The sequence below is a fragment of the Pectinophora gossypiella genome, chromosome 12, assembly GCF_024362695.1.
Source record: "Pectinophora gossypiella chromosome 12, ilPecGoss1.1, whole genome shotgun sequence".
NCBI classification, from domain to species: Eukaryota; Metazoa; Arthropoda; class Insecta; order Lepidoptera; family Gelechiidae; genus Pectinophora; species Pectinophora gossypiella.
The window spans coordinates 215,362-243,305 of NC_065415.1; the positions used below are offsets into that span (position 1 = coordinate 215,362).

At 42.4% G+C, this 27,944-nt stretch overlaps 1 protein-coding gene across 6 annotated transcripts in view; it reads right to left on the minus strand.

Annotated features, from left to right (window-relative positions):
• Positions 1–339: 339 nt before the first annotated feature.
• Positions 340–27,944, minus strand: part of LOC126371440 (syntaxin-binding protein 5) — a 376,707-nt gene continuing 349,102 nt past the window's right edge. For 2 of the 6 annotated variants that reach the window (XM_050016729.1, XM_050016732.1), the window contains exons 5-26: positions 24,616–24,679; positions 22,224–22,440; positions 21,949–22,024; positions 20,687–20,841; positions 19,958–20,121; positions 19,746–19,876; positions 19,536–19,615; positions 19,096–19,271; positions 18,524–18,643; positions 17,942–18,105; positions 17,608–17,797; positions 15,357–16,116; positions 14,402–14,492; positions 10,462–10,586; positions 9,913–10,035; positions 9,207–9,316; positions 8,696–8,930; positions 8,330–8,438; positions 6,166–6,255; positions 4,929–5,024; positions 4,473–4,597; positions 340–3,695 (exon numbers count right to left, since the gene is read on the minus strand). In XM_050016729.1, coding sequence (XP_049872686.1) covers positions 3,430–3,695; positions 4,473–4,597; positions 4,929–5,024; positions 6,166–6,255; positions 8,330–8,438; positions 8,696–8,930; positions 9,207–9,316; positions 9,913–10,035; positions 10,462–10,586; positions 14,402–14,492; positions 15,357–16,116; positions 17,608–17,797; positions 17,942–18,105; positions 18,524–18,643; positions 19,096–19,271; positions 19,536–19,615; positions 19,746–19,876; positions 19,958–20,121; positions 20,687–20,841; positions 21,949–22,024; positions 22,224–22,440; positions 24,616–24,679 — 3,667 coding nt within the window. In that variant the 3' untranslated portion in view covers positions 340–3,429. Of the gene's footprint in view, positions 3,696–4,472; positions 4,598–4,928; positions 5,025–6,165; positions 6,256–8,329; positions 8,439–8,695; positions 8,931–9,206; positions 9,317–9,912; positions 10,036–10,461; positions 10,587–14,401; positions 14,493–15,355; positions 16,117–17,607; positions 17,798–17,941; positions 18,106–18,523; positions 18,644–19,095; positions 19,272–19,535; positions 19,616–19,745; positions 19,877–19,957; positions 20,122–20,686; positions 20,842–21,948; positions 22,025–22,223; positions 22,441–24,615; positions 24,680–27,944 lie in introns of all 6 variants that reach the window. The other 4 variants (XM_050016730.1, XM_050016735.1, XM_050016734.1 and 1 more) reach the window with 4 other exon arrangements.

Sequence of the window (27,944 nt, forward strand, 5' to 3'; positions counted from 1 at the left end):
CTGTTCTAAAGTCTAAAGGCAGTAAGTAGGAAGGGAGCCTCGCGGCGGTGACAGCTCGTGTGCGGGCGCATAATGCCTGCGTTAAACGAGAAATGTGCCTTCCGGGCGCTGCGCCGGCGCCGCGTGCGGCCCGCGGGGGGCGGGGGGGCTCCGCCCCTCACTCCGCAAGTCCGCGCCGCGCGCCGCTCGGCCGAGACATAATAAATGCTCGTAATGTATTCTATTGTATTTATATTATATCATAGTTAAAAGTTTTATTAAAAAAAGTTGCTCAATAAGTATGGCGTTTTATTTCCAGTGATTTAAAATAGCATGATGAGGGTAGATTGAAAGACAAAATATTTTGATATAATTTTATTTTCATATTTTCATAATTTATTTATATATAATGACTATAATCATCTACCAAACTAAATAATCAATATAATTCAACAGCATCCTTTATATACAATATGTATAGTTAGATAATGTCCTCATTTCCGAACGATTAAAAAAGAGACAGTCGTCTAATTCATACAAAATAATGTTGGGATGAACTACGATTGTTACAGATTAACAAGTAATAATTTGCCACAAGTTTGTTCATTATTTATTTACAAATCTTATATTAATTTTAGTCCCATAATTTCCAAATGAATCTGCGTGTTGATGTGGAACCGTGGGCGGAGCGGTGACGTCACGGCGTGACCCTCCGCGCTACAACACCGCGACTACGTAACAATGAATAGAATCGAGAAACTTAACGCGGCCGGGCCGGGTCGCGCCGGGCCGGTTTTGTCCGGGCCGCTCCGGGCCGGACCGGGCCGCCGCGACCGCGCGCCGCCGCCCGAGGGCGATCTATCTAAATTAATCTCTGATACATCGATAACATTGAATCCAACAATTTCTACTCTTTGTTATTTGTTTTAAGAAAATACTTCAACGCTAGCAATAATCTATTTAGAATGGAAAACGATAGTGTGAGTTAAACAATAATACTTATCGAGTCTTAAGTTAGTTGATAGATGTTAGGAGTGAAGAGCTACGTTACCTTAGGGCGTTAGGTAGAAAATGTATGAAGCCGCATCTCAAAACTATGTGATCCTACGATCTTAGTATAGTCTGATATATCGAGTGATATGCGACCGGATATCGGAGACAGACTCGCAAGCTGCTGCTCGGAACAACACAAGTAACCTACAGAATATAGAGGTCTCTGGTAACAAACAACACTAACAGCGCTCTAACGTTAAAATGAGTAAACTTGCATATGAAAATACCCACTCTCGGAATTCAATAAGACACGCCATGTGCCTCGTACCAAAATAATCTGGTTAAAATCCGAGCTAACGTACGATAGTGATATTACAATCGGAACAGCATAAGTTTCATATTTGTATCCTCTTTAAATAACTATAAGTTTCATATTAGCTAAATTTCAAAAATAAAACTTTTACAACATAAATTAAAATATGATTATAAATAGTGTAACAAGTTAATATGTATTTATATAACACAGCGTCAAAATAGTACAAACGTTTGGCATCCAATATTATACACAGCTGAAGTTATACTCGCTAACTAATAGTAATAATACACGAAATGCACACGTAAACCGAACTAGCATATCTATAGAGTAACCGCATGCCACGTAAGGCGAGCGACGACATTGGACGTACAGTGCGCTATACGCTACAACAGGGAGGACAGAGGGACGAGCAACTCAACGCGGGAGGGGAGCGGTCGTCGTGACGTACAAAACGATTATTGCCATGCGATACACCGATATACACTACAGTACTTAGCTAAACTCGCGCAGAGAGACTCGCTCGACACATTACTTGTACAACTTCGAATCCCTCTACATTCCTATATCAACATCACACCAGCTTGCGGAACAATCTACAATTATGGCAACACCAACACGAATTATAAACGCATCGTACCGAGTCTCCCGCGCGCTCCTATGATTACACCAGCGCTATACACAAGAGCTATTAGTCGTTAGTTTACATAGAGTAGTTATCGCTTTATTTATTTTTATTAGTTTATTTTAGCTAGCAACACCGACACGACACCAATTGGTCTGGTTTTACTTTAGGCTGGCAACCCGCACGTAGTATTGCTATCATCGTAAGAGCGACGGCCGTGGCCGGTAATTACACTGCGACATATAACCTAACACATAACGCGACAACAGAAAGTGTAAGAGAAGAGGAAGTAAGACGAACGAGAGGCGCGCGGCGTGTGTGAGACACACTGAGGCGCGCCATAGTGTCACTCGGGCGCGTCGCGGACATCCTCGAGTGCGTCGCGGACACTAGTACGCGTCACGCACACACACGGGCGCGTCACAGGCACACCAGGATGCGTCGCGGACACTCGGGCGCGTCGAGGACACCCTCGGGTGCATCGCGGACACTCGGGCGCGTCGAGGACACCCTCGGGTGCATCGCGGAAGAGAAACACAAACACACTTCGCAGTGTCAAAGGAATCTCCAGTGAGAAGTAACAAAAATTATTGTCATCCAATGCTTAAATTTTCAATCATTACAAGTATTCTTTTATTCATTTATTTATTTACTTAATACTTTATACAGATCAACGTCTTCGACTATCATTATTGTTAGGTATTATATTAAAGTTCATTTGTTAATTTCATCATATCTATAACATTTACAGCTACTTGGTATCATATCGTAGTAACGTAGTACAGTAACATAGCAACGGTAAATAATCTCAAATACCCGCAACTGAACGACGGAACTCGCAACACGTAACATAACACGCAACACCGCACGTAACAACTATTCCGGCTGGAAATATCAACGCAACGATAGAATAGAAAGAGTCAACATGAAACAAGAGAGAGAGAACGAGACACACTAGTATATTATATTGTATAAAAAGATTTAAGTAAATTAGTAGATAATGCTCGACTATGTACAGTATCACATCGCGTGACTGAAGGCGGCGCTATGTACACCGGCGGGGTACACCACGCCTGAGGTTTCTAATGGAGTGCTATCGCTGAGACCTAAGTAAGTCGAATCTACAGGACAGGTCCGTGAAGAGATGCACCACGCGCGGCCGAACAACGACAATGTTCGCCGAGGACAACCAACGTACTAGCGACGAGTAGAGTAAGGTATATTGAGGCACAGAAATAATTGAACGATTCAGCGCGTAGTCAGAAGCAGAACTACTTGAAATCTTTAGTCGGGGCCTACGCTCGAGAGCGATATCGAAATACGTTTGTGCGTTCATTCATTTCGAGACACGCCTAATAAGAGTCTAAAGTTAAGGTTCATAAGATCTCTACTACTGGGTAGCTAAGCTCTAGCCGCGCGGCGCGGCGCGGGCGGCGCGAGTGTCCGTACACTCACTCAACGTTCGTCACCACACTCACTGACGAGCACACGTCACCCGGTGAGGGGGCGGGGGGTAGATTCACAGCTGGTACCACTTCTTGTCCTTGTACTTGAGCATGAGTTGGTGCGCCGAGGTTGAGAACTCCGCGGCCTGCGAGTGCATGCGCTCGGTGCGGTCCTCCAGCTGAGACAGCTTGTCCCCGCGCTCCAGCACGAGCTGGTGCGCGCGCGACACCTCGGACGCGGCTGTGGACGCGCGCGTGCCCAGCTGCTGCAGGTTCTCGTTGGGCCCCGGGATATGCTTGGCCACCGCGCGCGACGGCTTGCCCGACGTCGCTTCACCGACTGCAATGTAACAAGGTGTCAGAGTCAGTTTAGAGTGAGATGTACATACATAAAGCCACGCCCTCCCACTGGAGTAAGCAGAGACTATGGAATTCCATTTGCTTCGATCCTGACTCACTTCTCTTGCTTCCTCCACATTCATCAATCGTGAGTGAGGTGTCCTTTAAAATTACTATCGTTCTTAATCTGCACACATGCATACATTACATTTTTTACATTCTGCATACATTCTTATACTCCAATTTGAAAGCAAGCAAATTGTATAAATCTACTTACAGAGTGAATATGAATGAAGAAAGATTGTAAAGCAGTTCCGACAACTAATACCTCTCATTACATCAGGCAATTTCCGTTATTGTAACTAGATAAAAAAAAAACTAAGTAACTAGAAATAGTCTGAAATCCGGTAAAGCAAGGTCTTTAATATGGTCCAGGAAGCGGTCTGCTTGTTGATTGTAGAGATGAATGATAACTCACTGATACTAAAATAGTTCCTTTTATTCGTAAGTACAGTAATATAATTGATACGTAATTAATGCTATATGATAGAGTGATATGAGTACACGCGGAATGCTTGCTAAATGCGGACTGACTGTAACGTAATGACCTGTACTGTAATGACCTAATTATTACAAAACGTGACAAAAGTGCTGAGAGTGCAATGTGCGGCTGTAGACCGTACAAAGCGTCTTCCGCATCAAAAGAGATGCACACTCGGGGTGTCTAGTAAATTTGCAGGTGCTAGATATATTTGTAATTCGGTGAAGAGGTACTGACATAGTTCCTCGCGGTCCAGCGGTCGCGAGCCTCCTCCGAAGAGTCCGCGGAAGAAGCTTTCCTTGGGCGGCTCCGGCATGTCTCGCGGGAGGAAGAGCTCGCCCAGCATCTCGTTCAGCTGCTGACTGCAATGTGCAACAAATAGTGTCAGGAAATTGATTTTTTTGTCACTTATCAAAAGAGCGGTAAAGCTAGTTTTGGTCCTGTAATACGACGGGGTGCCAAAAATGGGCTGGGTTTTCTCTATTAATATTTTTCAGCTGTGTCATGATAGTGACAAAAAAAAAACTCATCTTGATGTTATCTTGTGGATGGGTTCGGTTGATAGGCTCGGTTTGAATGCGCAATATTCTTAAAACGAGATCTCTTATCTCGTGCAGTTCAATTATATATTAAAATATTTCTAAATGTTAGGTCTTATTATCGAAATACACAATAAAAGTAATGAATACTGACCAGAACTCAGCGTCGATGGTGAACTTCTGTATTTCAGTGGGCGAGGCCAGGAACAGCCCGTGGCCGCGGTTGCTGAAGCAGAACGTCTTCGCTATCCTGCAACACGCACACACGTCACTGCGCGGGCGCACACACGCACCACACAGCTACCTACACAACTGTGACGCACTACACCAGCTCCCGTTTCTAGGAGCGGCAATAGATAACTACTGGCTATTATTCGGTTAAGATAAGTGCTATTTTAACCTTGATTGCTTTTTTATTTTTAAGGCATTGATTAATAAAGGTTCAATTAAGTAGGTAAGTACTTAACATTTAAAAGCTACGCCAATTTAAAGCGAACAGCTTATTTTAATTTACAATTCCAATTTTAAATTTTGAGTTAGTAAGGTGCACAAAATATCAAGGAAATAAACTGCCAATCGCAATTTTGTGAATTTAAATTGTCTCACCTGGTTCCTCAATCCTCAGCGATGTCTAGTGGACAAATGTTTCTAACGTAAAGCTAACTCTAACATGAACACTGCTTCTAATGCCTGGTGTACGAGGAGGAAGGGTTGCATTGATCGACTTGCAGTGGGAAAGAGAGAGAACATTCTCAAGCCAGCATGCGATAACGTGTGACATAGTGATATAAATACACAAGAAACAGAAAGCACACACACACCAGCCAAGAGGAAGAAAGAAGATAATGCAGACGTGAAGTAGGATAGTTCGTCATGTGATATACCAGTGTGTTGCGTGTAGAATGATTGTAGACAAGTGTATGTGTCTTGTGTGTGATGCTGTGGTTGTTGACAGTAGGTCACTAGTGAAGCAGAGTTGCAAGCAGCGATCGAGGAGGGCAAACCATTGAGAAGAGAGAAATCCAGCAACAGTGTGGTCAAGTTGAAAAAAGTTAGTTCGTCAGAGGAGCGGAAAGTTTCAACAAGTTAGTAGTTTACATACATCACAGCAGGCATTGTGCGTTGTCGTGTGAATTTAATTTTAAACATAACTATTCAAAAGATACAAACGATAACTTTAAGATTGAACATTAAAATGATCGAGCGCATAAATTACGTGGGAATGATTTGCCCTCGGCCGATCCAAACGTTCCTCATGACAACAGGGAGGGGTTTCGAAGCGACTGTCAACGTAACATGAACAAACATGTCTAGGAACGCAGCAGCGGCCGGAGTGACGCTCCACATACAGTAGGTACAGCAGTGACACATGTCACCTGAACGCGACTTACTGGTCAGTGTCCTCGTTAACTATCAGTTGCTGGCCCCATATGGAGAGCATTGGGTCTACGATACCCCTCTGTTTGGTCTGTGTCTGGAAGCTACCAGGAACACAGGCACCAGTCAGTAGGGTCGGAGCGTACGCTCGCTACGAGGCGAGGTGCGCTCCGAGCCGGGTTAGAACAAGTGGTTAGTGGTTAGTATAGGTACAGTACAGAGCAGACGGCATCGAGCTGGGTGCGGGCTAACATCATCACACAGAGTACCGGGACATTCATCTGCGGGCCGAGCTGTGTGGGTCAGTGTATATATGTCACCGTAAAATTGTAAATAACGTTAGATTATAATCTATCGATTTGAATCTCGCGAGATTGTGAACTGTCGAATAATTATGAATCGTATCATATTGCTTACAATTTAACGTATTATTTTTCGGTAGATTATAATTTATCGAAGTGAAACCGTCAAATTGTGATACGAAACGCACCTCGCGTGCTATACCATAGAGTTACAAAACTATTAGAGTGAGCATAATGTTAATTTGGGATTCTCTTAAAATGCATAAATGTTTTTGTCATAATTTTAATTTTCATAATCCTTTTTGCATAACGTTTTTTAGCATAATAGTTTTACTTTCCCATAATAACATCTAGGAATACTGGTTTGTTAGGTATAACTTATTTTTGGGATTAATAAATAGATATCCATAATTCTTTTTTAGAATAATAGTGTTTTGTCATAATTTTTACAAGGCATAACAGTAGGTTAGGGTGCGGCGGGGGTGGCCCTTGGGCCACCCCTATGCCGCCAGCATGTTTATCTTACACACGAAAAGTATACTGAATGATACGTTTCAGATTTTATAATTTTGATACATTTTTTCTTACCATGTGATGTCAGAATTATTGATTACTTACTAAATAATTAATAAATACGTACTTGATTTCACAATCTTGAAGAGCATTTATTTTATTTGACTGACACCTGTGTTTTATTCCTAACTCTATGGACACAGAACAAGGCCGACCAATCAGGGACAGCCGTCGGACAGTTGACAATTTGACAATTGTAAGATTGTGATTTAACAGTTTTACTTCGATAGATTATAATCTGACGAATAATAATACGTTAAATTGTAAGCAGTATATTACGTTTCAAAATTTTTCGACAGTTCACAATCTCGCGAGATAGATTATAATCTAACGTTATTTACAATTTTACGGTGACATATACATCTCTCGATGCACCGGTGCGCGGTGCGCGGTGCCGGGTGGTACAGAGCTACGTGGTAGGTACGGTGTATTCTTATAATTCTGTTTACTGTTAGACTGTTCAAGGTTGTGTTCGTGTCATTGCGATGTCCGATTGTTTACTTAAACTGAAAAAATAGATGAAGAGTGCCAAATATCGGAAGCACAGTGGTGCTCGACAGATTTGCAAAATTTTGTCTACTCTGTGATCGGAAAGTAGCACGACGTAGCCTCTAATAGCAGAGTGCCGTTGACACCTTGAAGTGGAAGAGAACACCGTCGCTTGTTTGGTACAAGACGCATCTAGCGCTACACGATGTATATAGTAACAGGTACGGGGGGATGCGATGAGCGTGTCTAGAGGGGCCGTCTTGCACCAAACAAGTCTACTTCTAACATCGATCGTAACTTACAGGAAGTCTGTCGGTCGGCTCCCAAATGATAAAATAGCAAATGATCGTAAATCGTGGTCTTCGTTAAATGATGGATGGACGTTAAATGAATGCGAAAACCGTAAAATGACAAATCGTTAGCTTAAACATTACAGCATTCTCATGCTGGTATAAAAATTGCGAAGCTAATTATAGCTAAAGATGTCTAAGGAGAAGCGCCGTTTATCATTTAGTGCCGGTGGTCGGTGCAGGTTCGTCTAACAGTGATCCGAGTGGCTCGGCAGTGGTCGGCTATGTGTGACGTCACACCGACATCTCTTGCACCGCGCTCGCGTCCGCGCGTCCGCGCCACCACGCCGCCACTACCACGGCACTCGCTATATACACAAGCATCTATGACGTCACCAGGAGACGTCTTATAAAGAAGAAGAAATGCGTCATTCTATATTTAAATATTGTTTTGAAACAGTGGCAGAGTGGTGGTGGACGGAACAGTTTCGAATTAGTTAGAATTGTATCAGGAGGAGGCTCACCTGAGTTCAGAGAGAGGGAGGAAGTCGACGTCGACGAGCGGCCTCAGAGAGGGCAGGCTGTACGCCACCAGGTGGCCCGTCGACAGGTAATTGACCAGACATACACTATCTGCAATATTCATTAATTATGGACATGATAAATGCTCCACTAAAGTCAAATATAATGATACATGTTGCGATGATGAATAAACTTGTTCAGAGCCAGACCAAGGATCATTGACCTTTGATATATAGTAATATAGACTTGGACTCGAGACATCGCCTGCAGGACATGTTGTTATTGATTGTTGTTGTTGTGTTAATCAATGCAGTAGATCCCTTGAGCTTTATAACTTTATCAGGCCCAAAGAGATTTGAAGCTAATACCTTTCAAGCTGACAATCTCAGCTTTAACAACGAAGTCGGTGTCCACGATCTGCTGTCGGTAGACGCAGTTCTGGCTGGGGAGCGCCACGACCCGCGCTTGCTTCTCCGACGCTATGACGACGAACTGGCGGTCGCCGGAGGCCGGGGCTTCGCTGGCGCCCGGCGTGGGGCTCATGCGGCTGCCGCTCGACGAAGAACCCTGCTTCGTCGGCGTCCGCTCGCGTCTTTCTCTTACCTGAAAAAATACAACTTTAAAATTGAAAAAAAAAATGTCGTAGTGTTCTTTTATCTTTTATATTTTTGTACAATCAGTTACTAAAATGCATTAAGACAATTGACATGAGAGCTTATCTGACATGAAAAAATTAAAAATCTTATCAAACAAGATTTTTATATCACAGCTGAAAGTATATATCAGTTAATTTAGACATTGAAAACGAATGCTTCTATGAATGTAACATTACAAGTTTAATAAAAACAAAACATGTAACAGTAAATAACAGATACTTACATCTTTACTATCGTCTCTCCAACTTTCATATGAGTAAGGTATTAAAGCACCATTGCAGTCAAGAAACGACATAGTAAGGATTGAACCTTTTAACCTAAATATGGGACCACCTGCAAAAAATTGCAATCACATTACAACAAAGACAAAGAACGAAATTGCGGTGAATAATTGTTTTAGCACTTTAGAGTCAGTACAGCTAAAACGTGTAATTAACAAAATTTCAGTATTTTGTAATACCTTCAAACAAATGATGATAGCGGATAAGTGACTAAAGTTTTGAACAAATTCTACAACTCTTGGACATTGATTTGCCATTAAAATAATATCTACAAAATCGTTTATCTAAATGTATCATAGAAGATTAATAAACAAAAAAAGTAAATATTATATTTCATGTTTATGCAATAATCAATGATATTACATGTTACCAGCACTTATTAAAAGTACAAATTGTATTTATTATGGCATAGGAGAAGAAGCATAAGAAACTCCTCGATATTGATCGTGCTGTAGGGATTCGTTGCTCGCTGAGGAGAATTAGAAGGGTGCATCAGCATGGATCGTCACGCATTTGGTGCCTCATGACGGAGCTGGCCGGAGTATGCACAGGATCGCGAAAAATGGAAAGAGGTAGGGGAGGCTCTTCAGTAGTGGAATCTTGTAGGCTTGACTAGGTAGATATGATGCAATGCGATGTCATGAATACCTGCTGTGGACACGACGACGGGCTGCGTGGGCCGCAGGTCGGGTTCGGGCAAGTTGATCATCATTGTCAGCACCGAGCCCAGCGTTGTGCCGATCCACAGCGTTGGCAGCAGCAGCGTCGGGTCTGGGACATTCATAACTCTATCACATTTTCTGTTATGTTGGTACAAAATGTTTAGCGTTTAGTTTCTACTTTAATATTATAAAATCTCGCATATTCACGGTTGTATGAAATTATAAAATTAAAATCACCTACTTTGTGGTGACTGTGGTGTATAAATAAGAGTGAAATTCGCGTGTTCGGACTAAAGCCGAGTCTACTATGTTACTTCGATTGCTTATATTAGTGTTACGACAAATACACTAAGGAATAAATTGCATAGTACGTATTCTGAATCGTTGTTAAAATTGGTAAACAAAAATAAAATATTGCATCTGCGTTTAAAATTTCAGAACATAAATGAGACAATTTTAAGTATAAAGGTAATAGAATGAAACGAAATCACAAATGATATGTTAAAAATGATTAGAAGTGTTGTGATAAGCTCACCGGACTTCTTAGTGTAGCTGTCGGCGAAGGCGAGGCACTGCACGCCCTCCTGGGAGATGTTCTCGAGGCTGCTCATCGAGCTGGAGCGAGAGCGCGAGAACGAGCTGTCCAGCTTGTCTATGCGGCCGGTACCCAACACAACATCCACGTTATTGCCTCCGCTGAGGAAGCGCTAAAAGCCGACCACCACGCCCAAGTGGTCGCCGGCTTTTATCACGCTGCTGGCGACTCGACATACATCTTTATTATGAAATTCTTAATTTGAAAATACTAGCAGGCTCGAGTTACCAACAACGCGGCAACTATTCTACGTAAGGTAGCTACAACTAGCTCGTAGCTGACAAGGTGTCGGTTGAGTGCAGTTGTGAAATTAGCTGAAATCACCCCTCGGTGCGACATACTCTTGGAGTGCCTTATGTAAACGAAGAAGGAAAAGAGTCATGCTTCGGAAGAGATTGTATGATTGCATGCCCGTCCAATCTCAGCTTATTTACACAACGGATAGTTTATTGGTTGAGTTAAATTTAGGTTCGATATTAGCATCAGTTAGACGATGGTTAGGTGTTTTGATCTGATGGTTCGATTGTGGAGATGTGAATGAGATCAACCCGCGAACAGAGTTAGTTACAGTCAAAACACCGATCACCCACATTACACATTTCCTTTATCTTATTGTTAGCTTAACTTAAAGAGCACATTGATAAACAGCTTCAGTCGATGAGACGGCTGGTGAAAAGCGAGAATTAGGAAATAATAAAAGTAAAGGAACGCGAAACCAACAAGATGTGATGAAGGATGGAGTCGATGATGCCAGGTCGCAGCCGCAAGCGGGGCCCCGCCGGCGGGCAGCCCCGGGCGCGCGGTACTCGTCTACTTCTACAAGCCTCACTGCACTCGCCAATTACACCACCACACGCCACTAGTAACAAGCGCTCGTCTGGACGGACAGACAACTCTAATGCAATGGAACATAATCACTAGGAAACAAGGACCGCTAGCCGTGCTACCGGCGGCCGCTAGGCGCATGCGCTAGTGCGTTAGTAAGGAGAGTACCGTAAGCATACATAGACATAATGACAGCCGAATATAGAGGCAGCCAAAAACGAGCCATTTAAACTTTTTGCTTTGTGGTCGAGCTAGAAAAGAGAAATAATATCATGTACTCAACAGCATTTACAATATAATAGTATCGGAGAGAGTGAGCCCTGCGTGAGTGCCGGCTCGCGGCCGCGGCGCGCGGCTCGGGCGCACTTGCACAGGAAGGCAAACAAATATATAACGTGATCGCTTGTGATTATAAAATACCCACTAATATTCAAAGTATAAATAAAATATAGGAAAAAATAGAAACGATATACAGATCATGTGTCTGATACAATATGGAAAGCCTCGCTTATATTATGCACATATAACATACACACATTCGGATCCGTTTATAGTAACATAGTGATAGATTATGAAATAAGTAGTTTTGAGTAGTAAGTCACCTTTTTATTTATCTCTAAGTTTCATGCCAGTTTAGTTTATCGATAATCGAGTGCATTCGAAGTGTCGTGTGTGAGAGGAGAACATGACAAGACAGTCACAGCCACAATTTCATATCTATATCGCATGGAACTACTGTGTGTACGTACAGGGGCCGAGGCCCGTGACTAAGCCACCAAAGGAAAAATTCAACAATCAAAATAAAGAAAGGAAAAAATAAGGTAATAATAGATGCAAACGTTGTCGGGTACCATTGGGTTGCATAATGTGTAAGTACTCCATAGATGCGAGAGACTGCGGAATAGTTGGTTCTGTACCGACAAATAAAAACCACAATAAGTTACAAGCATGATTTCCAGGACAGTGAGAGGGGCGCGGGCGCCGGGCGGCCGCCGCAGCGGGCCGTGCTGCGCGGGCGCAGGCGCGGTGGACGCGGCCCGGCGCCCGCGGGGAGCCTCGCAGCACCAACATCCACGCACAAGGCGACATGGACATACACCATATACAAGATGAGGATCTCAATCTAGAAGTCGGTACTGGTCACAACAAAGGAAACACTACTCGGACTGAACAACTAGAAATTAAAATTATAACCAATCATGAAAGGCGTGGTATATTCCAATGATTACCTATTAAATGATTCCGATCTGAAATTGGAAATTTTTCAAAATAAATGATATGGAATTTCGTAGCCGAACAAATGATTTTTGTAAACAAACATGCTTTTTGTCAAAATATAAGGGGTTTCAATGAAAATCATCACAATTCTAATGAATTTATGATCCAATGTCTAGCAATTGAAGTCTGTTTAAAATTGCCAATTTATGAAGTATTTAATGACATACAATTTACATTTTACGGCCATTTGATTCTAAGTATTCTGTTAATAATAGTGGTTACGAATTTGAAAACATTTTTGTTCATATTCTGTTCAAACAATACAAAGGATCAGAGAAGCGGCATCAGATTGATAAAGGCAAAAGGTACCTCGAAAATGACTGTGTTTTCAAATTCATACCGAGTTAGTTATTATAAAGTGATGAAGGAAGAAGTCTAGTGAGTAAAGAATAATAAAAAGAAACAGAAAATTTATAGAAAAGAAAATTAAAGAGAAGACCTTCGTTAGTTCGCTTGACGTCCGTGAATCAGTTCCAGCTTTTGACAGAACAAGATTAGTTCAGAGTAGTAGAGTGAACAATGATATAGTGGCGGCCAATAAATTTACATTTGCATCGTGATATCAAGATAGGTCGTATCCACATACAGGTCACCTCGCCAGACAGCGAGGAGCGCACAACGGACGCGCCAGACGAGGCGCGGCAAGCGTATAATTGATAAGGAATCGACGAAACGAAAAGAAACAAAATCATAAGAAGAGAAATTGCGACTGTTTCAGAATGGAAGGAGTCGAGACTGAGTGTGACGTCGTATAAGGTGACTGTACTACCAAAACTGCAATACTGTCGCGTCGTGAGCAGAGAATGCTGCGGGGCGGGGGGCGCGGCGTACACGTCGGACGCGGTGGAGAGGCACTTGTGCAGTTTGCGGGTACCTTGCGAGCGCGAGCGACGTGGCCCGCGCCCCGCGGCCCCGCCCCGCTCGCTGCTACCCCCTCCGCCGCCAGCAGCGCCCCCGCCGGCCGTTGCGCCCCCACCGCCCCCACCCGCGGCGCCCGGCGTGCCACCCCCGCCGCCGCCCGGCCCGTTCATCTACAACACAACACCACGTGCCACCGCCTGCCTGCTGCCATCCCGTTCCCGCCCCCTAGCGCCCCCCAGCCGCAGCCGCAGCACCACCAACGGTACCGACTCCGCCTTGCACCGACAACAAGAGCCTCAACGCCTCGGGTGACAAAGATATAACTCCAATTTGCTCCTGCCTTTGAATTATGTATTTTGAAAGCTTTTTGATATATTCGACGTTCCAATTTAGTGACTTATTACTTTAAAACGATAAATTACGTGTTATATTAGGCATTTTAATTGACGAAGATACCGCGTCGATCAGAAAACTTGATATAGTATTTACATATAGTAACTTTTTCCAAAAAAATGTTTTTGTTTTCACAAGGAATTATTGTAGGTCCTTTCCTATAAAAATGTTGTGTAAGTTCGTTTGACCTCAATGGCTAACACCATTAAGAAGAATTAAATGTGAACGATTTTTTGTGAGTAACGTTTGAAGCTTTTGTTAAAGACGGAGTGCATATCATTGGTGATGGGGATGGGACCCAGACCGCCACCGAGTTTATAATATTACACATATACATAATGTAAACAGAACATAGACATCGAAGACCCTAGTTACGACATGACAATGAGTTAGACAGATGTGATCTCTGTGCCAGCTGTCAGCCAGTTAGACCTCGAGGACAGTTTGTTTAGCGGCGGGTGTCGCCTGGTGGTGGAGCTCCCAGTTAGTAGTGTCTGTGCCGAGCGATACATGTTGGTTCATACCTATGATGTGGGGCACTTGTACCACTTCCACGTTCGGCTGTTCCTCGTCTGTTTGTTCGTTTCTCTTGCAAAGTCTCGAAATTAATATTCCTGGGGAAATGGTATCGATCAAAGTAACGTTAACACAGTAGTATGATGACAATGTTCGTGCGAGCGACGCGCCGCGCACGAGTCTACGTCGATGCATCTATCAAGCGGGTGCGCAGCTAGTCCCACTACTCAGTACTCAGCTCCGTACCATTACTCATAGCAATAAACATCATCTCAAACGGACATCGACAACACAGAGATCACCTACGTCATTACCTACTTGAAGCAGTCGATTACGAGTACTTTACTAAGATTGTACAATTACCGAGGAAGTCAGCGAATAGATATCTAAGGCAGTTAGAGTCTTCGTCTGACGAGTCCTTGAATAGAAAACAAACACATGAGTGAGATCAACTCACGCGCACGGTACTCTTACACTAATACATGTGCATTTATACAGGTGGCTGGATACATAGTCGACATCTTACAATATTACATTTTTAAAATTATAATAATTATTATACTAAATCAAAAATAAATAAAAAGCCAAATATCACAAAAAGCACAAAGCGTATAAGATATCGTCATGATCGTTTATCTGTTAGTATAATGTTTATAATCGTCACTATCGTTATAGCTAGTCTTAGTTTAGTCTGCTTTAATACACACTTTTATTCGTAAGTTAAATCTAACTACCATCACCTCTAAAGAGCCAAAAATTCTATCTATTAAAAGGGGGCTACAGTATTAGTATTAACCATAAAAAATCGCCAACCAATTACCATTCCAATCCAATTGGAGAACAATCGAGTACTACTTATGTTACAGCGAGTATGTTCTAAGTGCTAGGGCGCGACTCGTGAGACCCGGCGTTAGTGATGTACATGTGGGTGAGGTGAGATGGCGCGGTGAGTCGGTACTTACTGAAGCGGCGCATGAGGCTGCCGGCGAACGAGCCCGGCGGCGCCGGCGACGCCTGCCGCTTGCGCAGGTCGCGCACACTCTCCTGTTTGCTGTACTTTATGTTCGGCACTGACAACAGTCTCTGATCTCTCTGCTCGCGCTTGTCCTCCTCCTTCTTGAGCTTGCCTTTCTGCCGCGGGGGCCGCGCGGGCCGGCCGTCGTCCTCGAACAGCGGCAGGTTGTCGGGGCGCGGCGCGCGCTCGTCCGCGGGCCGCGAGGGCGACGTGTCGGGCGACGCGGCGCCGCGCTCGCGCTCCTGCCAGCGCTCCTGCAGCTCGCGGTGCATGCGGTCGTACACGTCCGACGAGCGCTTCTCCTGCAGCTCGCGGTGCATGCGCTCGAATACGTCGGAGCACACTCGTAGCGGCGACGACAGCTCGCTGCGCTCAGCGCTCTTTTCCCCGTCCTCGGGTTCTACGGCTTCCGCGGGTTTGGTGTCGTCGCTGTCGGGCGAGTCGTCGTTCGACTCCGGCGCGTCGGGCTTGTCACCAGTGTCGCAGTAAAATTGCGAGTTTCGCTTCTCCGTCGTCGCGTCTTCCGGGTTGCTCTCAGGGGGGACGGTGAACGCAGACTTAAATTTGAGATCGACCTTGGAGAGCTGTCGCTTCAGGTTGAAGGTCTTCCAGGAGGTGGTGGACTTGCGGCGCGCCTCCAGCTTGTCGGGCGGGTCGTCGCCGGGCTCGGCGGCGGGGCTGAGCGGCGAGACGCGCGCGGACTCCAGCTTGAGGGTTGGGAAAACATCATAAAGCTCGCGAGACACTGAGGTTGACGAGTGAATGCTCTGTGCGAGATTCTATGGTGTGCTGTGAGTTGCGACGTCGGGGTATGGAAACGCTAATCGAAATGCACGGAAAGATTCCTCGGCCATGAGGCTGATGCTTTACCGTTACTTACATCTCAAGAGGCGATAGCGGCCCCGGCTGGGAATCCTTCGGTGCGGTAGTGCATACAATATTTAGTAACAATTTGAAGGTAATTCATACGGAGGCTGGAATTAGATCTATGTTTGATCGTGATTACATTACTTAGACTAGCAGACTTGCAGTGAGTAGCTACCGCACTTTTGCACATATCGTTGCATAAGTACACGTTACCGGTCCGCATACCTAAGTAGATTGTAAAGTTAAAAAATTAGTAGCAATTCCAAGTTGCAGCAGATTTGTATATTCTATGAAAGTATGCATGTAAGAATAGTGAAGACAGGCGAGAGAGTAAAGAATGTCTAACGATGCCATGCTAGATGTCGCTACGGGGGCAAGCCAGGTCGGCGCTAGCGCTAAATACTTTCAAATTAAACGAAATTATAACAACAAACAAAATAGAAACCAGGACGCGGTTGCGAGATCTCCAGAAGATTTCAATTGTTTGTTTCATATTTCATAATATTGAACTGGAATCTCGTGCCTTTGCAACTTAGATGTAAATTAAAATAATAATGCAAATCAAGTATAATGTGAAACAAATCGTTAATTATTTTACAGTATTGTGCCTTCCGTGACCGAACATTGTCTTTTGAGGCACTCGTTGAAGATATTTACAGTCCGTGCTTGTACCGTACCTGAGCCTCGTGTCTGCTATCTGTCAATAACTCATTACAAACGTTTTTTCTTATCTCGCACACCTAATCTTCGATGTAGAGCTATGTATCATAACATTACTTATGGCATTTAGAAGGTTCGATTTGATTTACTGAATAGAACATAATGCAAGTTTTGTAAAATTCTGAAGGGAACATTAAATTCGAACCTGTTAAATTCCTTAAGCGCAGTATCAAAGTCTATTTCTGTTTACGGTGTGAGTTCGGCGATCATTGTTGCGAATTAACTGTAAAAGTGTATTTCATCAATCCTCACAATAAAGGGACATACAGTAGGAACACTTATAAATTCGTCGTTCACTATACACGATACCATTATCGATCTAAGCTATAAAATGTAGTGCTCTTCTTGCGACATTGGCTGTATTTTAATTCCTGCCTTCAGTTTAGCTGCTATCTGTCTGCTTTTTTATTCAGATTCATCATGTTTTATAAATCTGATATTTGGATTTTTTTCAAAGATGACATTGCTAACTTTTGCATCACAAGCTCTTTCACGCAAAAGCGTTCTTTCTTTAGGTCCCTTTACTATGGTAATATAACGTGTAGACATGTATAATATATATGTATACATATAATGTCCCCCCGTGTGTGTAATGTCGCGTGAGGTCGCACCTGGTCGAGGCTGGGCGAGCGCTGGCGGTCGGGCTGCCTTGGCGCGCGGTCGGCGGGATGTGCGGGCAGGCCGGGCAGCGCGGCCGCGTGCGGCGCGGGGTGGTACAGCGCGGCCGCGGGCAGCGCCGCCACCACGGCGCGCCCCGTCACGTCCACCACCACCACACCGCGCTCGCCGCCCCACGCCATGCTGCAACCGTCATTCGCATTTCACATTGTCTTGAATAATACATGAAGAGGACGTAAAGCCGTTACTCCGACCTCGTCGACTCCTGGAAATATCCAATTTAAATCGGCCTTCACCACACAGACCGACGTTCAGTTCATAACTCACAGGCCGTATGAGGAGTTGATGGTGAGCGCGACGATGGGATGCGGCGGCCCCTGCTGCAGCGCCACGAGTGCGGCCTGGAAGCCGGCCGCGCGCCGCACACCGCCCGTGCCGGCCGCGCCGCGCACGCGCAGGGAACTGCCGCTGCCGCCCATCCACACCCCCGACTGGGAACACCACCACACCAGAATTAGGTATGCTCCCAAAATAAGAAGTCGATATAGATGTAACAATTTAATCTTTTTAACTATTTTGTATTAGGTAATTAAGGCTTTTGATAAACCTAAACATAAAATTTTGAGTTTATAATTGACGAATATGCGACAAGTACTATAATACACATTTATTTAACTAATTGCCGAAGAATGAACCGATCACATAATATTTAGTTTTATCTTGCTTAACTCCCACATGAAATGGAAGTACCACAGGGATCAATCTTGGGTTCTACTTTCTTCCTAGTTTAGTTTAAAATAAAACATTAAGTAATAGTAATCAGTCTACAACTCGATGATAGAATATTTATGAAAACATTAAATATTTTAATTAAAACATAATAAGGTATAGTTTAGTCAAATATCTTACTCTCCGGCTCTCGCTCTCTCCGCTGTCGCCCGCACGGCTAAAGGACATGGATCGACCACCTTCCGCTTCTGGGGACGTCTCCTCTTCTAAAGCGTCTGATATCACTGGAATTTCTAATACCTGCAATAATTTAAGTACCAATTACTCATTCACATCGATATACTTATATAACGCTTAAATTTGTTTCTTCATTCGAAAGAGATAAGACCTCTTTATTCTAAAATACATCTAGAGTTCTGGAATTCAGAATTGTTCTCTGATGAGGTACAATTTTAAAATTTCATTTTGAGCAAACTTTTCAGCTACAGAGACTGCAAAAGATCGCGAAGAGTGGAAATCTGTTATTCGAGCCCTACATCCCAACGGCGGATAAAAGGATTAGAAGACGAAGAAGAAACTTTTCAGTGTTGTCCCTTCTCAAATAATTCATGAAGATTTGACAGTTTTTTTCACAGAAGCGACTGCCAATTAAAGGATATCAGTCTAGTTACAGGTTGGGTCACGTTACAGGTTGGGTCACATTTCCCACATGCGTCGCGTAATTTTGGTGTTTTTATGAAGTTATAACTTACATGTGTCTCCCCGTGCGTTTCGGATTTCCGGAACTTGAAGAGCACGACGTGTCCGTGCGGCAGCGCCACGACCAGCCGCCGTGACTCTGCGCACAGCGCTAGCTGCTGGATCGCCAGCGGCGTCTCTTCCTCGGCAGCGTAACCTCCCGCTGTGCTGCTCGTGCGCCGCTCGAATACTACAACGACAGGTGAACACATGTAATGTTACCTACATGTATGTCTGTGTTACATATGATTTCCGATCATAAATAATAAAACTAGAATTGCCTATATACGTCAAATTGCTCAGCAGAGGCACCTCTCAATCAAGCGGAGGCCGTATGGAGCAAAATCCACCACGTTGTCCCACAATCATGTCAATAGTCGTCATTATCAGATGAAGATATTCATGTTTTACCATAAGATGTCAATGTGAAAGCGAAAGGAAAAAAAATACTGACCTTTAGAACATTTTAATTTGTACAAAATTTGTAAGGTCCCTGCGCTAGCGTCCCAAAATTTTACACTCCCGTCTGCATGCCTGCAATTAGAGGAAAAGATTTTATAAATAAAATAAAGTACCAGAATGTAGGTCCGACAACAGCCACGGCTTTACCATTTGTTGAGATTTGTATAATGATGATAATGAGGAAGATATACTGAAGGCTTACCCCGTGAGGATGATTTCGCTGTAGGAGCAGGAGGCGGGCGCCCACTCGCCGCCGTTGATGGGCCACAGCTTGTCGCTGAAGCCGGCCGCCTTCTTGTTGCCCGCGCGACCCACAGAGTAGAACGCTGGGATCTGGAATATACAACATAAACGTTCGTTATTATTGTTATTATTTCTCAATTCCTTATTGGAATAATCAAAGACGCTACTGACAAGGTCCGAAGGGCAGTCTGCGAAGTAGGAGCAGCAGGTAACGGGCGACTCGTGGATATCCATGGGGTAAGGATTCTCGAAGCAAGGGTACCCGGGCGACAGCAGGTCGATCACCACCAGGTCGTTCTGAAGTAGCACCACGATCGCGTACGGCTCTTGATAGTCTATAAACCATAACACACGCAAGTGTAATTTTTAGGTAAATTATAAAGGTAAACAGTTATAGTTATTATGTCATGACATTAAGCTACTGAGGCTGCGAGATCATGAAGACTGGAAGTTCAAGCCCTACAACCCAGCAACAGAATTAAAAGAAGAAATTACAGTTTGTCCGACTATTTCCTGAAATGGAAAAAATACAGCAGCTAACAAGAGTTTCAGTTGTTAAAATGCGTTGCTGTTAATTTCAGAGAATGTATGTGCTGGATTGGAAATTAAAACTGAGCTCGGTGTATAAGTTAAGTCTATGAGCTAACTTTTAGCGCTAATTTAGCTATCGATACCTATTCAATCGAAATGTTTTTTTAGATTGCTAACAGATTGAATACAGTTTGGAAAGTGGGATACTTTAGTTAGTGTTACTCTTGTTATCACTAAATGAGAATAGAAAAACGGGTTAAAAAATTAATGTATTTGCCAGAGCTATTAAATAATTTCCTGGTGTTAATTTCCTAACACTTTTTCCGGGCCAAACAATAGAGATTTGTAGAAGCAACGAGAAGTACAAACCAGCAGTATGCGGACTCTCACAGAGCGTGACGAAGTCAACAACAGCATGCTCCATCTCCAGCACCGTGGTGCTCTTGCCGTTGAGCACGGTGATGCTGTGCGTGCGGCCCGCCTTGTCCGTCGGCAGACCACCAGAGAACATCACCAGGCTCTCCCTGGAACACCAGCCAAGGAGCAGTCAGAACAGTGACACAAAGACTCTTTAAAAAAAAATGGGTTGGGTGTTACTAGGAGACAACTTGCAGCTACACTTACCGCCTTACCAATTAAAAATAAAAGCTGTGAACGTGATAATAAGTATTTGACAGCCAAGTAAAATTGAATTGAAAAGACATAATCGCTTAGTCGACTTTTAAGTGTGTTAAGTCATGCGCAAGATGGTAAAGAACTGAACATATTCCGGGACTTTCTTTTATCCCCAGTTCAGCAGAGATGTTAATAAAAGAAGGAAATAAGAAAATGAAAATTTGTGTAAATTAAATCTTACCCTGTGGGATAATTGCTAGCAGAGAGAAAGAGAGAGAGAAGTCATTAGTAAAATGAAGAAGTATACTGTCATATAAATACTTTTAGTAGTGGTAGTAGTATAAAACATTTATTGAGTATCGAATCGGCTATTGGTTTTTGAAGGTAAGTTCATTGTTGAACCTGAATTAATCATCATAATCGCATATACGAGTATGATTCTACTATCAGAGAAGTAATGGTAAGCGACAGGCTAAAACCTCCAAAGATAGATGAAGTACCTATTTATAAAAGTCATCAAATAACGTTCATTACGTAAATCTCACTCATTATGATAATATATTGCTTAATAGCAGATCATGACACGGGTAATGAAGCGGAGACTGATGAATGTTTTTACAGTGATGCGCTCGTCGCATCTTGCTTTATACGTCTTCGAGAGTTTACAAAGATTAATGACCATCGTCGAGAGGTAAATACTACGACGAGTAAAACAAAAACTGCGGTAAAAACAGCACTTCATTAACCAGCAGCAGAATTGTTTCCTCCATTTGTCTTGGGCTAGTTGCTTTTTGTCTCAGGCTAGAATCTAGAACGTTTTAGTCGTTTATGCAAGCTGACTGGAGGAATTAACTATCAGATGTCGTTACCAGATCTGCTGCGCGACTAATGTTGATCACAATAGCCTTAATGTATCAGAAATGGGCTGAACGCAACTACACTTTATTACACAAACAAACACAGAACAGGCTTAATTGTAGTGGTTGTTGAGAATTGAGAAGTAAATGTTGGCTTACCCCGTTCTGGATGTTTTCCATTCGAGCCTGAGGATAGGTTTGCAGGGTTCTAATTTTCCGTCTTTATTTGCTTTTGCTGGAAATAATAAGATTGACATCAGTTTCGAAATGACGTAGAATCAAAAAATATTGTAAAATTCGCCTTTAACAAGATTTTCTTCGATAGTTAAGATAATATCGAATATCTACTTCTTCTTCTATCGTGTGGGTGGTGTGGTGGATGACCAACAAATCAGAAGAAGACGAATTTTGAATTTGATTTTTTACTTTCTTACCATGTGGATAAGACAATGACGCAGGTCTATTAGACCGTGTCGTCCACGTCGCGAGCGCGCCGTCCTGATGCGCCGTCATAAGTTTGCCGTCGTGCTGCCATGCGGCTGCGCGCACGCCCTCGCCCGGCAGCCCCGTGCCTAAGGAGCCGCGCCATTCCGCCGCACGCGCGCGGAGGTCCCACACGACCACCAGGCCCGTCTCGAAAGCTATTAGCAGCTGGAAATTTAAAAAAAGAAGGTTTTAGTTGGTTGTTGGGATGATTGCCACAAAAACACATGTAATTTACAATGGCCTTATTAGCAGCTGAAAATTAAAGGAGTATGAATTTAGTGTAATTGATGGGGAGTTCATGTCAAAATCACACTTATTTATAATGGATGCAGTCTATATTGAGGAAAATAAACAAGTGGGATTTCATTGTGTAATTTCCTGTTATACATAAAGTCGTGTTATACGATATTATTGTATTATAGCCTACTGATCTTACACTATGATACAGGGGGGTCAGGGTAATAATTAGAACACGTGGAGTTGGTTGTCTAGACAGATATATTCGAAATCGAAACATTATTATGTAACTTACCGACTGAAAATTTTCAGTAGAGTTGCAAAAAAATAAACAAGAAGGCATCAAAGGTTAAACTTATAAAAATAAATAAAATAAGCGACAAAAAAAATATCTGTTGTGATAGTCATGCATGTACCTACCACAAAAAAAAAAATAAAAAAGGGAGAAACAAAACTAACTTGAAAGTAAAGTAGGATCTAGTAACAATTAAATTAATAAGGAGTCCAAAAATTTGGATTCGAATATTTAAAAATAAAAAATTGGAGCCCTTTGGTGTACATAGGTACTTTGAACGATTCGAATTAACAACTCGATAGCTATTACGATAAAATCCGGCGGAATCGATATTAAAGCCCGCGATTTTGAGTATTTCGAATCCCAGGAGATGATTATGGGGGTATTGTGATCGGAATGGCGACCTTTTGTCGATAATCCTCGCAACAACGTGCCATTAGGTGGTACCCGCAATGCGACGGTCGCTGGGTTAGCACCTCGATCGGTATTCAAAGTATCACATGTAAAGTCCACGGTAAATTTAGGGAATTGACCTTTTTTCATTCTAAATAGGTTCTCGTTTAGCCACTCGTGGTGACGTTGTGATTGTGACTTGATATGGAACACGCTCGCTGTAGTTTGTTCTTTGTATATCGACTACCGGGTGGTATCTTTTCCTCATCATCATCTCAGGCCTTTACATCTTTATCAGATGATTCAAACAGCGTTTCTGTGGCAGCTTTTAAAATGGCTATCTTAATATGGTTAAAGGGTATCTTTCCTAGTTCTACGGTATTCATCAATTCATTTCCACAGGCTGTAAAGAAGCGTGGAGGAATATTCTCCGTAACTCCTTTTGTGAAAATCCATTGTCCAGTGGTGGACAGCAACTGTCAACATAATCCCGCAATGCGTCAGCAATAGGATGGAGACATTTACTTGCCTTAAAAATGGTACATTTTTTGCAGGGCAGGATTGCTTTTTCCTTACAATATGTCGCCCTACATTACAAACGGCGATTCCCTTCGCATATCTAAGAGGCTGGGGTAAATGGGGTAACGTTCAGGCCATTTGTTTTATCTGTTCCGATGGATACGTCGCCGGCGAGTGGTGATCGGAGCCCGTTTGGATAGAGATTGAATTTAGATACTCGTAATATAGTTGGATGGATGTCAGTTATACTTGAAGATTTTCATGCGGTTCAGTTGAATTTTCAGATAAAATCAAGATTTTTGAACGAGGGGTTATGGGAGGATACGTATGTTAGAGTGATCCGGATTTCAGAATAATTAATGTCTTTAATATAATATTATTTTGGAACTGTCTGTTAACCTATTTGGCGATTGTGGTATGGATAAATAGAGGTGTGGCGCATTACGGGATTCAAACTTGTTACCTTATACAAGACATTCGTTGGCCGGTTCGATTCCAAAGGACATTGGAATCCGAGTACTATAAGGCGCTCCTATGTCCCATATTCTTCTAAATAAATAAATAGTCTCTCGAACTAGTGACGATGTTTAGGTCTAGCCACTATATGTCTCTTGTTAATGATGTAGAATACCGTATTATATCATAAATTTATGTACTTAATTGCGCCGTCAACACACCACTACACGTCCGCTCCATTCGACGGTCGGACATAGACTGCCTCATGGCCTCAGTGACGTATGTGCTTGAGACAAGTGTCAGTCTACCCACATAATCAATCCAAGTCTAAATACAAATATGTATTAAAATAATATAATATTAGTATGTGTTCTCGTAAATAAATTGATTTGATTTGAACACTACAAATGACCGTGGTATGATTGTGTGAAGATACTTACTTTGCTGGCATCGAGCGGGTTGTCGCTGATGTCGACCACCGCGCCGGGGTGGTTGGGTCTCGTCCTGTAACAAGATATACAATAGTTTAATGTTATATGTTCAAAATTTTGTTATTTCAACGGTTGGTAAGGCGCAAGAAAGATGGAAATACTACCAATATTATATAGTAAGTACTTGAGTTTCTGTCAGTTATCATCCCGTAAATTAAACCATGATTTTCTTGTGACATTATTGTAAAGTTTTCTCAGTTGGTAATCTATGCAAGGTACGGGAGTGCAGCAAGCTGAAACCCCGGACCCTATTGATACCTATCGATATCATATATCAAACACGATGACACGTATTTACTGACAAGTTGTACAAGCGTTAAAGTTTATCGGCGGCGTGTCACGGGGCGTCATCGGTCGGGTTACCGTCGCCGGCGGCGGCGGGGGGACACTAGGCGGCCCCCCTGGCCACCCCCTTCCCTCCTCACCACCCCGCCGCCCCCGGTTGGCGCCACTTGTTGCGGCCGCGGCGGCACCCTGCCCTAATTCCCGTCTTGGCGTGCTTTTCCACAAGTCACTCAATCGAATTTGTCTCGCACGTCATTAGTTGAGTGAGTGTCCGGAAATCTGGGTTAGTCGCATTCATTATCTGTGTCACGCATTGTTTGTTACATTGTTACGTTCATTCATCATTTATCATTATCCATCAAAGTTGTTAGTTACCTATTCACTTTAGCAGATAACTAAACGTACTTAAATAAGTTTTAGGCGGATGAGACGTTCGTAATGTAAAAATTGACGATACGAAGTGTAATATGTTACCTACTGAATAAAGATATTTTTGAAATTTTGAATTGAATTTGAATAAGTAAGTAGTTGGAAATGCATCGAAGCCGTTTCAAGTATATGATTGTGAAGATGTGATTGTAATGAAAAACTCAAAAATAATATTATCAATGATTATTGCAACGTGGACTTTCCAGGCTTAGTTATTTATTTATTTATTTATTATTTATTATTATTAAGCCTTAAATATAACATTAGTTTAAATGCAATGTCCTGCAAAATTGCATAAGCAATTTGTCTGCAGGATCACAGTCTCGCTCACTTGGTTAAATTACATTAAATTAGAATTAAAAAATAGAATAAAAAAATAGGTTAGTTCATGGATAACGGCCATATGCATGTTTTATCTTTGTTTTTGGGTAAGTACTTATAAATGATGACCCTTTTTGTTATACCCAGGCAGAATTACATCTTCCACCCATTATTATTCTGAACAAAATGACGAGAACAATGCAACACAATTCTATAGGTAATTAATGTGATCCAAATATCAAGCAACATTTTTTTATGTAATATGCTTCTGCCATTCCATTATATTTTTTTACTAATTTTGTAGGTGAATCTTCTTCTTCTTTGCGAGTCGATGGCGATCGAAACTAAATTTTTGCTGACCAATAATTGGCCACGCTTACGGCATTGTCAGTGGCTTCGTAAAGGAATAGGTGTAGGTGAATGAGAAAATAGATAGGGTATCTTTGGAGTAATGGCTATTACTCCACCGACAAGAGCGCAGCTCTTAAATGAAGAAAAAGAGAGAGAAAATAGGTAATTTAACGTTAAATCGCGTTAAATCTACACAGCGCCATCTATATTATTTTTAGGGAACGTAGCCGGGTAAGTCCCTCGTCACTTCTGATAAATGATAATTTGTACTTATAATATTTACAATGCTAATAAGCCTGAAGAAAGATAATAAGAAAGTAAGGGGCAATGTATACGTTTTTACAATAAGATTCCCATTGACATTCAGAATTTGCCTTTCAACTGTTTTAAGACAGTAGTTAAACAGAAACTTTACAAAAAAGGTTATTATAAAGTTAGTGATTATTTAGAAGATAAGAATGCATGGGATTAACTGTCTGAGAACTAATAATATATTAGGCAGCTAAATTACTCAATTGTATAAAAATATTTTATGTTTTTTTTTAAAGAACTTCTAGGGCCCTGTGCCGAGGTTTTTCTTGCAGCTTCTTTTCCCCGGCTATACAGGTTGTGAGAAGCTGCAGTAGTTTTAGGCGGATAAGACGTTCGTTATGTAACAATTGACGATTCAAAGTGTAACTATGTTACCTACTGAATAAAGATATTTTTGAATTTTGAATAGGTACATGATTCCGACACATCTCAGTAAGTGGAAAGGGGCAGTCGACGAGGCATTAAATCCAATAAGGGTGAGTAGAGAGCAACCAGATACGTCGTCGGATTATCGCGAGATTGCCGAGTCCTATCTCCGGTTGTCACTGCCGGCTGACTCAATTATACCCCACGCTCAGTTTGACAATCTGTTCATGTTCAGGGACGGGGTCATAGCTGATGATTTGGCAACCACATTATTGTATTAAATGTGTTCCTCTAGTTATTAACTCGGACACTGATGCAGAAGGACACAGAAAGACTCGAGGCCTTTGAAATGTGGTGTTGGAGGGGGATGGAAAGAATAGGTTCGACGGAAAGGGTTACAAATGAAGAAGTGCTAGTAAGAGTACGGGAAAAAATACAAATACTGATAATTATTGAGGACAGAAGAGGCAAGATGATTGGACACCTAATAAGACACGACGTATTTATTAAAAACATCATAGAAGGAAAGCTAGAAGGAAAGAGAGGAAGGGGAAGACCAACGTCGTGTCTTATAGGGAAGTCAAGGAATTGGCCTTTGATAGACTGGAATGGAAAATGCTACACCGAAGAGCGTGGCTCTTAAATTGTTGATGAGTTATTACATAACTTGTAATGTACACCCTCATTGGTTTAAAAGATGTGTTGCTGTTGCAGTTTCTTGTCATTTCTTCTCCTCAGCCGTAACACCTTGCGAAATGACGTAAATTCAAAAATGTTACATTGACCTCCAACAAGTTTACCCATGATAATTACGTTGAATAAATGAATCTGATTACTGAAACTCACGAACATCTATCTTCTAGGTGCGATCAAGACACAAAACGTATACTTTTACTCTTTCCCCCAATAAAAAAAAAAGATAGCGCTGCTCAGATTTAACGTGATAATTATATATTTTCCCATTGCTGGAGGTATATAATTATTCAAAAATATAATCCAATAGCAGAGGCATAAAAATAATTGTTGCTTGATATTTGATATTTGGATCAGACATGTATAGAAATATGTTGCTACCTATATTGCTTCTCTTTATTTTGATCAGAATAATAATGGGTGGATGATGTGTTGTGCCTGAATGTAATAACAGGGGTCATCTTTTATACCCAATAACGAAGATAAAAGATGCATGTACCTATGTTATCCATGAAATTAGA